Source organism: Carettochelys insculpta, chromosome 1 (assembly GCF_033958435.1).
Source record: "Carettochelys insculpta isolate YL-2023 chromosome 1, ASM3395843v1, whole genome shotgun sequence".
Classification (NCBI taxonomy): Eukaryota; Metazoa; Chordata; order Testudines; family Carettochelyidae; genus Carettochelys; species Carettochelys insculpta.
This window is the reverse complement of record NC_134137.1, coordinates 188,664,957-188,685,698: the sequence shown is the minus strand read 5'-3', so window position 1 is coordinate 188,685,698 and position 20,742 is coordinate 188,664,957. Positions and strand designations below refer to the sequence as shown.

General features: G+C 44.3%; 1 protein-coding gene across 1 annotated transcript in view; it reads left to right on the top strand.

The window, feature by feature from the left end:
- NCAM2 (neural cell adhesion molecule 2) overlaps positions 1–20,742 on the top strand; it is a 591,660-nt gene that overhangs the window by 407,232 nt on the left and 163,686 nt on the right. Inside the window, exon 9 of the mRNA XM_074983463.1 lies at positions 1,263–1,413. Coding sequence (XP_074839564.1) covers positions 1,263–1,413 — 151 coding nt within the window. The remainder of the gene's footprint in view (positions 1–1,262; positions 1,414–20,742) is intronic.

The following is a 20,742-nucleotide window of genomic DNA, read 5'->3' as shown; positions in this document are numbered from 1 at the left end:
ATTCCACTCCCCATGAGGCATGATGACTCAGTTAACAGATCTCTTGACGGAAGGCAGCTGTGGACATTCCAGGAGATCCTCTGTTGACAGATAGGGCTTCAGGGTCACGGAGCAGCCCTCTCTGCTATGCTTCCTGTTGACTGTGGGTGAGAGAGTGACTGGGCAGTCCAGCCACTCTCTGTTGGCTGAACAGATCGCTCTGGCAATCCACTTGGCAATTTGGCTGTGATCTGTGGACTGAACTTTTGTCAGAAGATATCTTCTGACAGAAACTTCAGTTGACAAATTGCTGTAATCTAGATGTAGCCCAAGTGTTTACAGGATTGCACTTCAAATTGCTTTAGATGTTTAAGGTATTGTGTAACAATTAATTAATTATTCCTGACAACACAACTGAAAGATAAGTATCAGATCCCCTTCTTACAGATGAAAGAACTGAGGCAAAGTGAGTTACTGCAGGCTATAAAGCAGGTAAACTGCAGAGCCAGGATTAAAATTGAGATGTTCCTAATTTTCAATATCTATTTTTGTACTCGTATAGGCTTATGATTTATATATATATTTTTCCGATCTGTTCTGCCAACCATCCATATAACCTCCCCAACTCCCAAGTTGGCAAATAGTGAGAGCGTTTTTGTTTTTGTTTTTGTTTTTTTTCTGCCCCCTCCTGGTAGGTGCCTGCAGTGTTACTGGACAAGGGTTTCTCAACTAATTTGTGCTTCTAGAAGAAATAAAAATAATAATAACACTATCAGTAGCTCCCTTTTCATTTTGGAGTTTTGAGTTTCTCACTGACATGAAAGAGAACTGAGAGAGACACTGTAACCTTATTTGCAAAGATCTTAACTCAGTGCAATTCCACTGATTTGAGGGGAGTTACTCCTCCTGATTTACACTTTTGTGAGTGAGATCAGAATCATGTCATTTGGAATTTAACAGATAGATAATATCAATCTCAAAAGAGAAATTTTGGAATGGGCAGGGGAGAGGGGGTTAACTGTTTGGCAGTGTTCTCATTACCTTGATCATGGAGTCTAGAATCAGAGCTTCTCTTTTCTTTAGATCTTTGTTTAATTTGCTTATTTTTCAGGTTTTTGAAATTGCTTAAATTGTTTAATCATTCATATTTATTTCACCATATCTGGTGAGCTGCATTCACAATTAGTGTATATTCAGTCGTAATTATTAATTGTGTTTCATATATAGAACAAATACTTAGATATCTATATTAAACTCTCTGTTTCTTGAATCAATGTAAACAGAGCCCAGATGGCCGCATAGAAGTCAAAGGGCAGTATGGAAAATCATCACTGCATATTAAAGATGTGAAGTTGTCAGATTCAGGCAGATATGACTGTGAAGCTGCAAGTAGAATTGGTGGACATCAAAAGAGCATGTACCTTGATATTGAATGTAAGTTCTAACATTTTGTTATCTGTTTACCTTTTTTTTTATTAATGAAAGAAGTACATTCTCTATGGAAGGGCAAATTTTATTGGTAATTCCTGCTTCAACTTGATGTCCTTCCAATATTAACAATGCTTAATACACAAGATGAAATCCTTGTCCCAGTGAAACCAATGAGATCTTTGCCATTGATTTCAAGAAGGTCACAATGATATTTGGATGTCTGAGCTTGATAACTTTTTCCTGGCTTTCATGCTACTCATTGTAATAGAAAGTATATCTTAAAATGAAAAAATGTTCAGGCTGATGAATTGGAGCAAGTAATTTATGCAGGATTCAGGAGATGGAGAGGATGGCAAACAAAACGAAAACTTAAAAAGTAAAGTTGGAGCTGTTAACTTGAATAATGAAAAATAGCTTTCAATTTAGTTGTTCACGAGCAATATTCAGTTGGCGACCTCTGTGCTTTGTGCAATACTGGTATGTTTTTGAAAGTGTGTTCTCTTAAAATATGTATTCCTTTAACATCTCAGTGTTGCACCTGAGTAAATAGGAAAATGTATTTCTCTGTGTACTTCTTATATGAAAATGTTTTTACCACATTGCTGGTATAATGAACAAAAAAATTGTACTCTGAAAATCCTGTAGTTAAAATCTGTGGTTCTGTAATACACATCTAAGGTGATACGAAATATATTGTTCAATTGAGATTATAAAGTGGTTACTCCTTTTTTAAAAATCATTTTTACTTCTGCCTTTATGTTCCAAGTCCAATGTAGTGTTATCTAATTACGGCAGTTGTTCTTGGGCCTCATTATGCAGAACATATAAGCTACAGAAACGTACAAACAAATTAGAAGCACAAAATTAATACGGAAGAGTGCAGTATTATGTTTAGGTGAATAAAGTAGAATAATGTAGTCAAAGGTCTCTGTTAAAATAAGAGTTTTGGAATGATAAATAATGTCCAAAATTGAATTGTATTGCAATCTTCCTTGACAAAGAAGCGGTAGTATTTTATGTTAACTTTTAACACTAAAAAGAACTAATCAGAATGCATTCATTGGAATTTACTGGAGTATTTATTGGAATTTACTGTCAATTCTGGATGTGATTAACTATTCAAACAAATTTGAAATGCCAGAAATCTCTCTACAGTTAAAAGTGAAAAATCTTCGAACCCATTAGCTTGTTATTTGGTGGGTTTGTTTATTTATTTGGATGTATAGTACATAAGCACAATTTAGGATGATAATATTTCAGATACATTATAGTTGACTTGTTTTGACATGACATAGCATTGTGGTTAGACCTGATGAAAATGCTGTATCACTTTGACTGTTTTATTTGGCATTTACATTTTTATTACTTTTTGAAAGGTTGAAAGGTGCTATCATACTTAAGAATGGTTCTGTGTGACTTAAGCCCAATATTTCTTTCCAGATCAAGTGTTCTCTAATAGAGTGCATGTTCCTTCACAATGCCTAAACAGTGAAACTTATTACTGGCATGAAGGGAACACCTCTAGTAAAGAGAGAATAGTTCTGTCTTATTGCCACTCTGGTTAGACAGCCATTTGTAGTGAAGATTTTTATCATGGAAACTCCTATCCATGAGCGAATGAACTGAGACCACAACTTAATTTGCCTGGACTGCAGAGCTCTTGTCCAATGATAATTACTTCTGCTGACCTTAGCCATATTTAAATTGGTGTCCTAAGGATGAAAGCTTCTTTATTTCAATATCAATCTCCCAAGACATTTGGTTCCCATAATACACTTAAAACAAACAAAGAAACAAGCTTGTCCTGTAGTGCCTTTAAGACTAAGGTATTTCTGTACTTCTGGGAAGATTGACCCAGTCAGGGCCAATCTTCTGGAGTTTGATTTTGTGAATCTAGTAAAGATATGCAAAAATCAATCTCTCTGGGATCAGCTATCACATGGAGGAAGGGAGGTCAACAGGAGAGTATAGAGGCTAGATCTATATTAGGAAAATAATTTATTTCTGTAACATTGATTCTAGCTATGCAAATGCCATAGGTAGAACTGTGTATTTGAAATTGACTTATTTCCCCTAACAGCCACAGTCTATACCCCAGGAACACCAGTCCTGGATCCTTTCCCTGCAACAAAGCCTGCTGCCAGCTTTGTCCACATATCTTCTCTGGAAATACCATCACTGGACCTAACCAGGTTACTCACAGAATCATGGGCACTTTCTCATGCTCCTCTACTAACAACATATATGCCATCATGTTCCAACAATGCCCAGATGCTTTGTATATTGGACAGACTTCTAACTCCCTTAGACAAAGTGTCAACGGGCACAAAACAGACATCAAAACACTCCAGATCCACAAACCAGTTAGTCAACATTTTAATGGAATGGGCCATTCTGTCAATGACCTCAAGGTATGTGTGTTACTGAAAAGAAATTATCGCTCCTTTGTAGAAAGGGAAGTGGACGAATTGACATTTATATTCAAATTCGGAACATTAACACATGGTTTTAATCGTGATGTGAACTTTCTGAGTCACTATAGGGGCTCGTCTGCATACCTAACTCAATCTAATTCTTGATCTTCCCCCCCCCACCCCTCCACTCTCTAATTTGCTCACCTTGATTATCTTTTTTCTGATTTGTCCTCCTTGCTTACTGTTTTTGGTTCTCTGTGTCTTAAATATTGAGTCTGGATATGGTCTGAAGAAGTGGGTCTGTCCCACAAAAGCTCACCTAATAAACAATTTTGCTAGTCTTTAAAGTGCTACTTGACTGCTTTTTGTTTTGATAGTGTATAGACTAGCACGGCTTACTCTCTGTTGCTACATTATGTTGTGGATCTTTTTAAGAAAGTGATGGTGCTGGCCTTTCAGGCGGCTGAGATGTGTTTTATAGGTCACCCAAGTCTTGCAGCCATAGAGCAGAGTTGGGATTACTGCCACTTTACAAAATAAAAGTGAGTTCTGATGTTCTGATTATTAAATATCTGTTGAGATGGTCTGCCAAAGGCAAGGCTGATGCAGCAAATTCAGGCATAAATCTCATTATCTATGTCTGCCTCTGTGAGAGATGGCTGCCAAAGTATTGTACATTTTCCATTTCTTCTCTGTTAGTGTAGATCTCCCTTGCTGTATCTGATAATTGTCTTGGAGCTGGCTGGTGAAGAACTTTTGTTTTGCTGATGTTCATAGGCTTTTGCAAGCTTCAGAGAAGCAATTAAAAGGCGGTATGTAGACTCTCCTTTCTGTGTAAGTACAGCACAATCATCTGCATACTGGAGTTTGGCTATTGTTGCTGTTCCTACTTCAGTTCTGGCATGCAGACAAGAAAGGTTGAAGACATTGTCATCAGTCCAATATTGATGCCAGTGCCCTGTAGCAAACAGTCCTGGATTAACATTTTTATAGCTGCTAAGATGCTGGGTGTCAGCCACAATAAAAGGGTGGAAAAGTGTCATTCATTTTGAGATTCTATGAAATCTTGAATCTTGATTTTTGATCAATTTTTTCAGCATTTCAATAGTAATAACAAATATTGTCCTTCACATCTAAGAGTTTAATAGTCCCATTATAGTTTTTTGGAAATAGGTACCATAATTATTGTGTTGCATAGTTTAAAGAAAAAATAGTGTGTCTCATTTTGCAGATAAAGAAACCCAGATACAGATAAATTAAATGATTTGTTGAAACCAACAGAGGAATTCTCAGGAATCCCAAAGTCAATGTATCGGTGACAAATTGGTACTGACCATGAGTTTTTGATCCCTTGGTTTACATGTTAGAATAACATAATTTCCACCATATACCTTTGCATTTTTTCATTTAAGCAAGAAGTATAAATGTATACTGCACTTTAATTTCTGACTAGAGCCAGTTTCATTTCTCATACTAGTTCATAACCATCTTAATTCTATTTCAAAAATTAATATTCTTAACAGATTTTTCCTCATGCTCTTTTTCATTGATTTGTGCAGTTTGTGCAGTCACAGAGAACATGTTCCTGTCACATCCTTCGCATATCGTACATTCAGACATAATGGAAATACATAGTTTCATAGTATCTTTATTCTCACTAATCCCCATTGGAGACTTAAACTACCAGTGTGATTGGAAGGAGAGGCTACATTTTATCCAGGCTTTCTGCTGGGTTGCTTTTGATTATAAGAGCAATTGTCCTTGAGGAGGAGAAAAGATGACTAGGACTGATATCATCCTGGCATGATTAATCCTGCTCCTTCCATTTATCTGACATGTTCAGTGGCTAGGCAGAAAACATAGTGGAACTTAGAGCCATTCCAAATCCAGGCTTTCCTGCAATTGCCACTTCTTAGCAAAGTACCTCAAGGAAGTGTAGGTTAAAGTGAAATTAATAAGGTAAAATGAAATGATTATAGAAGAAAAATGAATTCAAAATATAAATTTATTTTCAGTTCATTGTCGGTACATTTTTATTCTTTTAATGATGTCTAGTAATTACTTAACAGCAAGGGAGTCTCTATTGTGGTTACCATTGAATATCCAGAGGGTTTGGGCATGTAACACCATTCATCTTTTAAAATTGCAGATTGGTATTCAACTAAAAATTTAGTGTTTCTAAGTAATGTTTTAAAGCTCTTCTTTAAGAGGTGTTTGTTCTCATGGGCAGCAATTTTATACGTCAGAGGAGGCTAAGCCTCCCCGAACCAGGCTATGGCCCTACCCATGTTGTACTCTGGGGCCATGCCCTCCCTGTCCCTCTGCTTCAAGCCTGCAAGGATTCAGCTCCAGCCAGTAAGCTCTGAGCTCTGGCTTGCAAATGGCCTGGGTGGCCTCAGGCAGTGCTGGGGCCAGCATATGAATGGAGTTGAGAACATCAGCTCATCCTGGCACTCAAGGAGACGTCCTGCCTGCAGCTTCATGCTAATGAGCAGTCTTGCTGTTGCAATTGGATGTTCATTAGCATATTCCCATAGCTCATTAGCATAGCCATGTGAGATCTTGCTGCTGGCAGAGGGTGCTACTGGCAGTAAACAGGCTGTGTAGATGTGCCTCTGCCAGCAAAAACCCCATCTGTTGCCAGCCCCTTATGCCTGACCAAGAGATGGAGTGGCTAGCCTGCCCAAAGAGGAGTTTTTGCCAGCAACCATGTTTGGTTTAAAAAAAAGCAAACAGAAAAAAAAAAACTAGAAACCTAGAAAAATCCCAGAACATAACAGATTCCTGATCAAAAGATGGCAGTATTCCCTGCTCTAATAGTGGCACATACTGATTTCTTGAAATGACTGTTACACACTGTTCAACAGAATAATTTACTATTTGTACTTGGTTGTCATCAGTTGGGTGATTTGGAAAGCAAACAAGATAGCACAGATTTGTGCCCACCCCACCTGACCCTATTGTGAGTGCCTCCGAAGCTTCCTGTGTCCTAATTGTAGTCAAAGTGCTACACTGATAGGGCAGATTACAGCTATATGAAGTGCTTCCATGACCAAATACCGAGGGCTCTATGTGCATCACTGAGGCTTTCAGTTTATTTTATTTTGTTTTGTTTTATTTTATTTTACTTGGCACCCTACACTTTAATGCCAATGTGGTGTGTTTTTCATGCAGTCCTGAGATCTGAACACATGATATCCAGATGTGTGTTTTCATAGAAATGTAACAGTGGAAGAGATTGCAGGAGTCCAACTCCCTGCTGAAGGCAGACCAGCCCCAACTGAATCTTCCCACCCAAGGCGTTCTCAGCCTGGGACTTAGAGCCTCTAAGGAAGGTGATTCTACCACTTCCCTGGGTAACCCATTCCACAGCTTCACCATCTTCCTGGTGAGCTAGTTTTTTTTTAACTCATTTCTAACCTAGACCCCCTTCACCTCAAGTTGAAACCATTGCTTCTTATTCTGTCATCTGTCCCACCACTGAGAACAGCTCTTCATCATCCTTTTTGGAAGCCCCTTGCAAGTAGTTGAAAGCAGTTATCAATCCCTCCCCAGGTTCTCTTCTGTAGATGAAATGTGCCCAAATCCTTTGGCCTCTCCTTGTGAGTAATGTGCTAAAGCGCCCTGTTCATTTTCGTTGCCTCCGTCCAGTGCATCCACATCCTTTCTGTAATGAGGGACCCAGAATTGGATGCAATGCTCAAGATGCAACCTCATCAGTTCAGAAAAAAGGGACTAATCACTTCCTTATATCTGCTGGCATTATTTCAATGAATGCACCCCAGTAAGCTGTTAGCCTTCTTGGGTAAAAGTGCACACTTGGCTCATATCTAGCTTCTTATGCACTGTAATCCCCAGGTCCTTTTCCACTTCCATTTGGTTCCCAGCCTGGAGCAGTGTTTGGGATTCCTCCATCCTAAGTGCAGGACTCTGCACTTGTCCTTGATTCAGATTTCTTTTGGCCCAATCCTCCAATTTTTGTAGATCTCCCTGGACCCTATCCCCACCCTCCAGCCTGTCAACTTCTCCCCCTAGTTTAGTGTCATCTGCAAATTTGCTGAGGGTGCAATCCATCTCCTCATCCATGTAATTAATAAATAAGTTAAACAAAATCAGCCCCTGAATCAATATTTGGGGTACTTCACTTGACACCAGCCACTAACCAGACACAGAGCCATAGATCACTACCCAATGAGTTCGACAATCTAGCCACCTTTCTATCCACTTTATAGTCCATTTATCCAATCCATACATCTTTAACTTTCTGGCAAGGATACTGTGGAAGACCGTATAAAAAGCTTTGCTAAAGTTAGGGTAAATTAAGTCCACTACTTTCCCCCTATTCACAGATCCAGTTATCTCTTTACAGAAAGCAATCAGGTTGGTCAAGCATGACTTGTCCTTGGTGAATAAAAGTTGATTATTCCTGATCACTTTCCTCACCTCCAAGTGCTTCAAAATGGATTCCTTGAGGATCTTCTCCATGATTTTTCCAGGAACTGATGTAAGGCTGACAGGTCTGTAGCTTTCTGGTTTCTCTTTCTTCCCTTTTTTCAAAGATGGTTGCTACGTTTGCCCTTTTGACGATCACACAGGGCTAGCCCCGATTGGTATGAGTCTTCAAAGATAATGGCTGGTGGTTCTGCAGTCACATCAGCCAGTTTCCTTAGTACCCTCACATGCATTTGATCCAGCCCCCTGGATCTCTGTACATACAGCTTTTCTAAATAGTTCTTAACCTGTTATTTCTCCACTGAAGGCTGCCTACCTCTTTCTCTTACTGTACTGCCTAGTGCAACACTCTGGGGCTGTTTCTACACAGGCCACTTCCTTCAGAAATGGCATGCTAATACATGGAGTGAAAGATGCTAATGAGGCATGGATGCAAATTCCCCCACCTCATTAGCATAATGTCACGTGATTTGGAGTCTGGAAGACCGTTCTTCCAGACTCCAAAATGCCGTGTAGGCACGTGGCCCCGGGGCGGGGGGGTTCCAGAAGGAAGGTCTTCTTCTGGAGGCCCCTTCTTCCCCAAAATTTTTGGGAAGAAGGGGCCTCTGGAAGAAGCATGTCCTTCCAGAAGCTCCCCCCCGGGGCCGCACTTCTACACGGCATTTTGGAGTCTGGAAGACTGGTCTTCAGGCTCCAAATCATGTTACATTATGCTAATGAGGCACGGGGAATTTGCATCCATTCCTCATTAGCATCTTTCGCTCCGTGTATTAGCATGCCACTTCCAAAGGAAGTGGCCTGTGTAGAAATGGCCTGGTAGTTGACCTTCCATTAAACAGAGGCAAAAAAAAAAAAATCAAGTACTTGAGCTTTTTCCACATCCTCTCTCCCTAGGTTACCTTCCTCATTCAGTAAGTGTCCCACTTTTTTATTGCTAACATGCTTGCTGAAGCCTTTCTTGTTTTCTTTCACATCTCTTGCTGACTGCAACTTCAATTGCACTTTGTGCTTCCTGACTACACCCCTGCATACTTGAGCAGTATATTTATACTCTTCCCTAGCCATCTGTCCAAATTCCCCCATTTTGTAAGCTTCCTTTTTGCATTTAGGCTCACCAAAGATGATAGCAAAATATTATTTTGTGGAGGGATTAAAAATGAAATAATTATTAAAATATTATGCCACTTTACAACAAAGAGAATCTTCACTGAGAACTGGGGCTTTTCTTCCAAATTGCATTAAACATTGTCATTGCATAGTTTTCCTCTCTTATCTTACAGCCATTGTGTTCAGTACTGTCAAATAAACAAACACATTATATTACAACACATTTCAATATTTATTTGTAAGGAATCCTATACAATGTGTATTATGATACATATTCTTCCTTAACACATTCTTTATTTCGTATTGGCAATAGTCATTTTTTGTCTGCAAGCTGAATTCAGTTTAAGATCCAGAGCAGATTATCCTCTTGGACCTTTTAACTTTCTTTTATATTAGTGAAAGGTATTGCATTGCAGTTTATGCAAATGTATTGGCTTAATGATATTATGCTTTAAAGCTTTTCGAAGGCACAGCTTAACTTAAAGGCAAGTTGTACTGCAAATGACATCGAGTCTAGAGAACTGATTGAAAAGGGGTGCAGATAAACCCAGGCATGCAGAGTTTAATGTAATAAGAATAAATGACCTAGCATGTATAATTCCAATTAATATTCCATTTATACTGTGTCCTGTTGTATATTACTAATGAGACTGAATTGCATTGTTCAAATTCGGTTTCTTTTCATAGAAGCTGCAGCAAGACTTTCCTGTTAGTAGTTCATCTCCAAGTCAAAGTTATGATAGGCTGTCCCAACAACCTTAAATGTTGATAATGGTTATGCATGGCATCAATCATATACCAGTTCCTCACAAATATCTATATCTTGACCTATCATGACCAAGAGTTATGAGATATGCTCTATGCTAAGCTCATTTGTGTTTGCTCCTTCTTCTAACTCATGAATAATTCTAAACTTATGCATCATAAGAAGGACTGTTCACATGCTGAATGAAGACAAAATTGCTGACCAGGCATAATGTTTTTAAAATAACATAAGTGATAGAGGAGGCTAAGTCCATTATTTAAAAGTGCCTTAGGAGCTAAACAGCCTAATTCCCATTGACAAAAGCCATCGGGATACTCTGATAAAAGTATTCAGCTACCTAATAGCATTAAAATATGATTGAAATATGCAGATAGGAGTCTAGTGGGATCGAAATTAAAGGGAATTAGTCACCTAAGCCATTTTGAAAATCCCGCTGGCTCCCATCTGTATCTTTAGAAACCTAAATGACTTTACAAATTTGGCTTTATGAGTCTAAACCACCTTTGAATGAGGGATTCAGGATATCTAGGATGAACTTGGAAGAGGAAGAATGAATAAGTACCCTGTGATTAAAGGTTACATTGATTAGGTTAGGCATTAGGATGAGGTTGATAAAATAATCTTCTTAATAAATACAAAGAAAAGAGTCAACACTGATCATTTTTGCTCAGTGGTGGGCAATCTGCAGCTTGTGGGCTGCGTGAAGCCCCCTAAGTCTCCACTTGTGGTCCTTGGACCCCCAGCTAACCGCTTCTGCCATGTGCCTTTTGCACACCACATTACTGGAGCTCCCCTCACTTACTACACCCTCCCTCCCTCCCTCCCAGCACTTTTGGAACCGTGAATCACCTGAATCATGCTCTCTGTCCCCACTCCTCCCTCTTGCACCCCGGAGATGTTACACTCCAATTCATCTGTTTTCAGGGAGGGTGAGGAGCAGGGACAGATCATGAACCAGGCAATTTGCGTGCACCAAAAGTGCTTGTGGAGAAGGGTAGGAGTAGATAAGTGTGGGGCTCCAGTGTCTGAGAAGCATGGGTGAGGGGGTTTCACAGGCTGGGGGAATGAGGGGCTGGAAATGGAGCCTCAGTGGGCTTCTGTGGTCTGCTGAGGTGAAGGAGGGCCACTAATGTGGCCCATCTCCTATTAGGGATTGTCAATCCCTGGTTTAATCTTAATACCGAAAGTCATGCAGAACTAGAGAATAGGATGGTAAACACAGACTTATGGAAGAAGAGGTACTTAAAGAATATCAGCAGCAAGCAAGAGGGCACAAGTATAAAAACATTTTAAAAATATTTTTATAGCACCATTGTATCAAGTACTATTAAAATAAAAATGACCTGGGTTATGCAGCTCCTTGTCGAACTATGCTTGTAATTGTTTAATGTAAAATATAATTTTAACTCCATTAAAATCTTGGTGCAGTGTTAACTTGGCAACAAAACCCAGAAAATCATTTGCTAAAACTTGCAGTGTGAGTTTAACTTTGACCATTATGCATAGCTATAGAAGCAAAAGAAGGAGCCCATTCCAAGAGATTTAAACAGAGTTAAAAAATGTAGGTGCCTTAGAAAAGGATCAGGTTCATTCCATAGAATCTAAAAAAACCCACTGTTCCAAGACTCCTTAAGCACCTAAAGCAGATAGGAAGGATGGTCTTGTGGTTAAGGCCTGGGTCTCAAACTCAAGAGATGTGTTCTTGATTCTTCCAGAGTCTTTGTGGGATCATGGGTATGAAAGTGGGTTAAATGTTCCACTGTTCTACATTTCCATTTGTAAAAAGGGGCTTACTCTGACCTAGCCCAGGAAGTTCCCAGACCCGTTTTTTCCCCCTCTTGAGGCCCGCCTAGGCTGCTGCATCAGGCACTTTGTGCCATTATACTCTAAAGCTCTTGCAACCCCCAACCACTGGATGGATGGATAAGTAGACAGGTAGATAGAAAATCAGTGTTTCCCAGGGTTCTGTGCAGTGAAAACAAGGGTTCCACGAGAAAATTCCATTACAGTAGCATTTTATGATTTAAAAATAAATATTTAAGCATTTACAAATTTTATTAAAACAGTTTTCATTTGTGTTTGCCACAATAAGTGTGCTTGTGTAATGTCAGCTTATCTAGAGAGTGGGGATAATGGTGTCACTACTTAGCACAGTGCACACAGTCAATGGAACCTATTATATCCCACCATAAATCCCCATATTCGCTCTATTAAATCTATTCACATAAATGTGATTTTTGTTTTTAAATATGTGCAATTAGACTAAGTGGTGATCTGAAGTCCTTGTTTAGAATTTGTTTATTATTATCCTTATTTGTGGTCTACTTTTTCAGCTCCATACACAAGATTGTTGTTAAGGGTTACACAAAGTTCTTTCAAGCTTAAAAGGGTTCTGTGCCCAAATCCTTTAAATATGTGTTAAAAAGTGAAGTACTAAGGTAATGAGCTATGTGCAATTAATACATTAAATAAGTAGAAGGCTAAAATGTGGCCTGTAACTGTGGATTTTGTCATCTTTTTCTCACAAGCATAATGTAATTTTGAAGTGCATTTTTAACAAAAAGGTGACTTTTTTTCTTGGTAGAGGTGAAAATGTAATTTGGGGGGTTAAAATCATTAATTTTAGCTAAGGTTATGGAAGTTGATACTGTTTCCCTCCAGATGTCATTTACTTGTTTGTGCATTTGCTTCAATAATACTACCTAGTAAAAAAACTACATTTAAATTAAGTAGTCTCTAAGAAAAAAAACCAAAAAACTATTTCTGTACATTAGTTTGGAAGTTGTTCCAGTCTATGGATTCATGTTACATCTAATGGACTAACACCAACTTCTGATGATGCTCTTTAAATAGCAAAATTAAATTTGAAGTGCAAAGCTGTAATTATAATTTTTTTAAAAAAATGTATTAAGAATGTTTCAGGTCATTTCCTTTTTGTCGTTGTAACTGAGGGTCTATGGTGTTCATGTTTCATGGTATTAAAATGAATGCAGCTGACCTGAGTGATACTTTTAAAATATTACAGTACAATATTTTTACCTTACAATCCCAAATATGCTCACTAAGACAACTAATGCAAAATAATATTGGACCAGCTTCTACTTTCTGTGATATGTGCTTAAACTCGATTGCCTTATTGAGGTTGCCAGAGTGTAACTGTAGATCGAAGTTAGCAAATTTAGCCTACTTTAAAGTAATCTTCTAGGAAATATTAAATTTAATGCAATAAGAGAATAGCTAATAAAGTAATAAAGATATCCAGTAAAACATTCTTTGAAGAAAGAAAAAGCTATTTTTGCCATCTCGTGGATCTTCCTTTGCATTTCTGAAAATGCCAAGGTCACAGATAACAATTTAAAATACTTTGTTCTATTCTGTTCACATTTTAAGACCACACTTTTCACCACAGTGCCTGACTCTTATGCATAATTCTTAGATTCTACTAAAATGATATTGTGGTATACTTGAACATGATACTTAACTACCTTACATGGTGGTGCGACCAAATTTAGACATAAGCAAAAATAGTAAATATTTTTAGTCAGTGTACATTTTTCACTATTTCACATCGTACTGAAAAGTCTGCCTCTGCCTTGATATTGATTTCACAATTTTACAGATTTTTTTTTACAAAAGTATCCTTACAGCTAGCTTGAGCAACTTGATTCATTGGGAAAAGACAAATATGAAATGAAACAAAAAAAATATGGAGGTATACATGAACATATAGGCTATATCTACACTAGAAGCATCTGTCTACCAAAGTTACTGTTGAGAGAGATGTTCTGACAAAACTTGGGGTGGTAGATCATGTCTATGCAAAAAAGCAGATTGATTTTTTGACCCATTCTATTGACAAAAGGGCACCCCACAGCAGCTACATGGCTTTTTTGTTGTCAGTTTCTGTCAAAAAACACAATTTGTGTGTCTATACTCCACCAGTTTTGTTGACAAAACCTCAGTTTTGGCTACAAAGCTCTCTAGTGTAAACATAACCACAGGGTTATATACATAAGCATACCCTGGCAAAAAGGGCTAAAAGAAGCCTGGGACACACCACACTCTGATTTCACTACTATAGGTATATCATTATATCTTCTTTGTCATGATTCCCTACTTCATGGTCTGATCAAGGCAGACTGCCAACAACACTGAGTCAACTGCAAGAGAGTTAGTTACTATCAGGTCATGCCATTGAATGGGATCATATCATGGACTAAATGAGAGTCCTGTTGTGGTACAGTCTCACTCAGCATAGTGTGCCCTGCTGAAGAACCATAAAAACGTCCTGGACTAATAGGAGTGAAATTTCTTGTAAGTGAAGGCAAAACTATGATCTTTTATGTATGTTACTTTCACTGGCCTCTTAAAAAGTTCCCTAAACATGTGAAGTATCTTCATTAGATTTGGTCTGGCTCTGTTATATGTCATTCAAAGGTTCGCTCAACTATCCTAAAATATATCAAGTAAAAGTGTCTTATTTTAGTATCCCACCAATATTTTTCTGGGCCTTCATCTCTTGATGCTTACAGTGGTTCTGGAATAAATTTTACAGTGAGGAAGCTGATCTCCACCCTTCTGCCTTACTCCACAGCTGGGAGTGGCTTTGGATTCCTGGGCACGGGGATGATGGTTGGGACCCCAGGGCTGCAGTGGAGCTGCTGGGATCCCAGGCTACAGTGAAGTCCCTCGTAGCCAGGATCCTGGGGCCGATAGCAGAGCCCATAGGGCTGGCAGGTCTCACCCTGGGCTCCCAGGTGCAGGATGGCACCTGGCAGCTGGGCACATGGCATAAAATCTGGGGGCTGCTACAGCACCCCCTGCATCCCTATATATCTTGCCTATAGATGCTTCATCACCGTATGAAGCACCTTGCCAAAGAAGGCTGGAGAATGTGCCATTTCTCACTGGCGACGTTTACACGTGAATCCTACTTCGAAGTAGCTTATTTCGATGTAGCGACATCGAAATAGTCTATTTTGATGAATAACGTCTACACGTCCTCCAGGGCTGGCAACGTCGATGTTCAACTTCGACGTTGCGCAGCACCACATCGAAATAGGCGCAGCGAGGGAACGTCTACACGCCAAAGTAGCACACATCGAAATAGGGATGCCAGGCACAGGTGCAGACAGGGTCACAGGGCGGACTAGCGCTTCCGGGGTAACAGCTAGCAGCTCCCTTAAAGGGCCCCTCCCAGACACACTCAGCCTGCACAGCACGCGGTCTGAAGAGCCATAGGCACACAGACCTCGGGCGACGCAGGCATGGACCCGCAGCAGCAGCAGCAGCCAGAGGTCCACGCAGCCCTCCTGGCAGGAGCAGGGCTCGCCCTGATCCATGCCATGCGGGAGGCAGCTGAGCACCTCCTTGCCGCACCGGAGGAGCAGCGGCCCCCAGGGGAGCAGGGCTCAACCCCCAACCCTGCAGCACCCCGACCCCCCCGCCTCACACGCCGCCGCCTGTGGAGCTACCCCACCAGCACCGACTGGTGGGAGCGGCTGGTGCTTGAGGAGTGGGACGATGACCGCTGGCTCAGGAACTTAAGGATGAGCCGGCAGACATTTATGGAGCTGCGCCAGTGGCTCACCCCCGCACTCAGGCACCAGGACACCGCCATGCGGCGTGCCCTCCAAGTGGAGAAACGGGTCGGCATCGCTGTCTGGAAGTTGGCCACTCCAGACAGCTATCGATCCGTGGGCCAGCAGTTTGGCGTCGGCAAGGCCGCCATCGGAGCTGTCCTTATGGAGGTAAGAGGACCCACGGGGGGCGGGGAAGGCAGGGGGGCCCTGGCAGGGGAGGGGGGGGCAGGGCAGGGCAGGGCCACGCACACCCTGCTCACCCCTCATTGGTGCTCTCCCATGTGCTTTCCCTGCAGGTCGTGCGTGCCATCAACGCCATGCTCCTCCACAGGCTCGTGAGGCTGGGGGACCCAGATGCCACCATCGCGGGCTTTGCCACGCTGGGCTTCCCCAATTGCTTTGGGGCTCTGGATGGGACTCACATCCCCATCCGCACCCCGCAACACAGTGGAGGATGGTACATCAACCGCAAGGGCTACCATTCAGTGGTCCTCCAGGCCTTGGTGGACAGCCGGGGCCGTTTCCAGGACATTTATGTGGGCTGGCCTGACAGCACCCACGACACCCGGGTTTTCCGGAACTCGGGCCTGTGCCGCCGGCTGGAGGCGGGGACCTACATCCCCCAGCGGGAGATTCCTGTGGGGGACACCACCATGCCCCTCTGCATCATCGCAGATGCGGCCTACCCACTCCGGCCCTGGCTCATGCACCCGTACATGGGGCATCTCTCTGCCAGCCAGGAGCGCTTCAACCAGCACCTGAACCACGCGTGCCAGGTGGTGGAGCACTCATTTAGCTGCCTCAAAGGGCGCTGGAGATGTCTCCTGACCCGCCTGGATGCGGGCCCCAACAACATCCCCCAGATTGTGGGTGCCTGCTGCGCCCTGCACAATTTGGTGGAGAGCAAGGGGGAGGCCTTTTTTCAGGGCTGGTGTGTGGAAGCCGGCAGGGGCGACGTGCAGCCATCTGCTGCCCCCAGTCGCCAGGTGGACCCCGAAGGGACCCGGGTCCGGGAGGCCCTGCTGGCCCACTTCAAGGAGGCCGCGGGGTGAACTCTGCTAGGCCCCCCACTGTGTCCCCCCCTTCCTCCACAACACTCCCTGCCCCTACGCCCACACCACGGAGCTCCCAACAGCACACCCACCCCACTTCTCCTGTACAAATGACAGCACACACTTGTGGCTAAAATTAAACTGTTTTTTCTTTTAGAACTGTTTTTTTGTAACTATAATTAAAACAAGAGCAAACTATATACAAGACGTCTTTAACAAAAGTAATCTGTACAAATAAAACAATAATAATAAAAAAGTTTGCATATAATAATATGGGTCTGTTGTTCAATAAAAAGAAAACCAGGGATGATAAGGAAGGGGAGAACTATTTACATGGGGGGGGACGGGGCAAAGGGGGGCACAAATATAAATGAAACTGTCCATCATAGTCCTTTTCTGGAAAGTAACTATATACAAGGGGGGGGCCCACGTCCCGGGCCCCACGCCCCTAAATTCCGGCACTGGGGGTGGGCGGCCGGGAGCCCCGCCTCGGCCGCAGCCCTGTCCGGGGCTGGCTGGGGGCCGGGCGGACCGGAAGATATGTCCGGCGAGTCTCAGCTGGCCCCAGGTGTCCCTCGGCAGTCCGGCCCTCGGTGGTGGGTGGTGGGGCGACGGCAGACGGGATGGCGACGTGCGGAGCAGCAGGTGGTGCGGCGGGTGGAGCAGGCAGGGCAGGCGCTGCGGCGGCCGGCACAGCATGGGGGGCCAAGTAGTCCACCAGGTGGTTGAATGTGTCCATGTAGGCCCCCCATGCCTCTTGGCGCCAGTCCAGCGCCCGCTCCTGCAGGTCCAGGCAGCGTTGCTCCACCCGCAGGCGCTGCTTCGCGACCTCAAGCTGCCGACGATGGATGGCCAGCAGCTGGGGGTCTGTCGCCGTCAGGTGTTGTTGTGGGGTCCGCCGTCTAGCCTGCCGTGGGGCTGGTCGGTCCTCCACTGAGGGGCTTGCCTGGAGCGATGGCCCCGGAGGGGTCTCTGGGACCACTGATACCTCGCTGGCGCTCTCTTCCCGTCCTTCTGATGGTGCAGCTGCGGAATACAGGAGGAGGGGGGGAAGAAGAATGGAGACAGGCATTAGTGTGGGCCCCGAGCTGTGGCCCTTGTCCCCCCACCCCTGTACTGCAGGTTCTCCATCCCCGTCCCCGGGAGATGCTGCTGTGATGGATGGGGTTCAGGGGTCCCCCTGCACTGCACCCCATCCCCTGGCGGGAGTGACTCTCACTTCACTCAGCAGGGTCTGACAGGAGAGGTTTCTTAGGCCACAGATTCCCAGTTTCTCCCAGGAGTGACAGTACAGCAGTCAGAGACAGTCCTTCCAACCCATCCTGGGGAGAAGACCCCAAGGGGTGCCCCTCCGGGGTGTAGCTTTCCCCTCCTCAGGCTGGCTGCCTTCCAGCTCTCCCTTCCCCTAGCCTCTACCTGCGGCCCCCACCCTGATTCAAAGCCAGCTCGGCTCCTCGCTCCTCTTTGTTCAGGGCAGAGGTGGCACCTGCCAGCTGTAGCCCCAGGATTATCCTTTGCCCCTGGGAGCTATTCAGCTTGTTGCTCATATCTGGCCTGAGTCTCGCATTGGCACTCCCCCTACTCCACCACATGCTGCTGCTGCTGCTGCTGCGGCTGCGGGGTGTCCCACCCCCTCCTCCCGGGGGACCCTCGAGGTTCCGCTCCCCCCGCCCCAGGGATGGAGCATGGCACTGTCGTGCTGGGGTGGGGGGCAGGGGCTGATGCACTCCTGTGAGGGACATGGCCCTGCTGTCCTGGGGGCCATGGCCATGTGGGCATGTGGGGGGCCCTGGGCACATATCTATTACCCCCGCCCCTCAACCCCAGGGGTGTACACCAGAGGGGGGAACATACCTGTCGGTCCCCTCCCACGGTCCAGAGATCCCCGGGGGGCGGACGCCCGGCTGCTGCTCTGGGAGGGCAGGAGGAGGATCTACAGCCCGGACTCCGCAGAGGAGAAGCCCCCCCCCCCTCCTCCTCCTCCTGCCGCGATGGCCCAGGGGTGGGCTCCAGGGGGGGCCCCCAGGGTGCGGGGCTTACCTCTGGGGCGGACTCTGGCTGCAGGGCCTGCTGGGGCTCGTCGGCCGAGGTATCAAGGGTGGCCGGAGGGGAGGAGGTGTGCCGGGGGCCCAGGATGTCCCTGAGCTCCCTGTAAAAGGGGCAAGTGATGGGGGTGGCCCCAGATCGGCCGTCCGCATCCTGCGCCCGGGCGTAACCCTGCCGCAGCTCCTTAACCTTAGTCCTGACGTGGTCAGGAGTGCGGGCAGGGTGACCCCAGGCGGCCAGGCCCTCGGCCAGCTAAGCGAACACATCCACGTTCTGCCTCTTGCTCCCCATTACCTGGAGCACCTCCTCCTCGCTCCAGAACCCCAGCAGGTCCCGCAGCTCGGCCTCCGTCCAGGAGGGGCCCCGCTGCCGCTTCCCAGTCTGGCTGCCCGCCTGGCTGGCGTGGCTGCTCTGGCTCCCCTTGGTGGGGGGGTCCTCTGGGGGCGCTGGGGGGGCTTCCGGACAGCCATGGCAGGTGCTGGACCTGTTCTGGGTGGCTGAGGGACGTGCAGGCTGGCCGCGTGTCTGGGCTGCCGCCTGCATGTTCCCTCAGCTTCCTGCACAGGAAGGGAGGGGGAGGGGACCTTTAAGGGGCTGCTCCACGCAGCCACCATTGAGCTGAGGGGCTGGAGAGAGCGTCCCTCAACCCCTCAGCTGATGGCTGCCATGGAGGACCCCGCAATTTCGATGTTGCGGGACGCGCAACGACTATACGGTCCCTACTTCGACGTTGAATGTCAAAGTAGGGTGCTATTCCCATCCTCTCATGGGGTTAGTGGCTTCGACGTCTCGCCGCCTAATGTTGATGTTAACTTCGAAATAGCGCCCGACACGTGTAGCCGTGACGGGCGCTATTTCGAAGTTAGTGCCGCTACTTCGAAGTAGCGTGCACGTGTAGACATAGCTACTGAGAGCTACATTGTCTGCATACTGCACTGTATTTGTATCCAGCATAACACATGGAATTGTGAGTGTATATTGTGGTCACACAAAGAATCTTTGTGTGATACATGGCCTGCCAATTGGGTTGCACCTCCCCATTATTGTTGAATATAAAACAAAGAAAAAATAGAAAATTATGTGCAGAATAATGTAGAATGATATGTACCATAATACTACAAACAGGCTTGAAAATCCAGTGGATTTCAATGGTATGCATGATATCACCATCAGTATTCCAGCTGTGTGATCTAACTAGATGAGGGAATGAACTTATGAGCAATAGCAATATGCAGAATCTTTAACTAGAGCATGAAGCAAGTAACTTTATTGTTGTAAATCTTTGAATATACTTGAGTTCTTTGCCATTTCTTGCTCCTCTCCAACTCCAACTTCATTTTTCAAAAGATATGCCTTGGAATCACCAGACACCTGCATTATACTGCTATCTGAAAGAAAAAAAAAAACTTCCTACATTATCTATCTACCTATCTATCTATCTCACAGTGTTAAAAATCCTAAAGTTCAATTAGTTGAACGTACAGAGGAAGAAACATTCTTTGTGTACAAGACTATCTATTTCTAAAAGGTGTTATACTTCAATGGGGAAAGGTAGAACGCTGCCAGCTGATGTGCTAAGTTTTGTGGACAGACTGTTGGCAAAGAACATTTTGCGTGTAAGTACTCTGCAGCTATGTCTACACTATAGAGATCCTTCAAAGAAGTTCTTCTGGAAGATGTCTTCTGAAAAAACTCCTTTCAAAAGAGTGCATCCACGCTATCGATCCGCTTTTCGATACAACGCATCCACATAGCCCCTGCTCTTTTGAAAGAATGGGTAAGAGATCAAAAAATCCAGTGCCACGAGGAGTCCTCTTTCAAAAGAAAGGTCCCACAGAGTGTCTACACACAATTTCATTTGGAAGAAACTTTCAAAAGAAGGTGTTCTTTGTGAAACAGGAGTGAAGAGCACT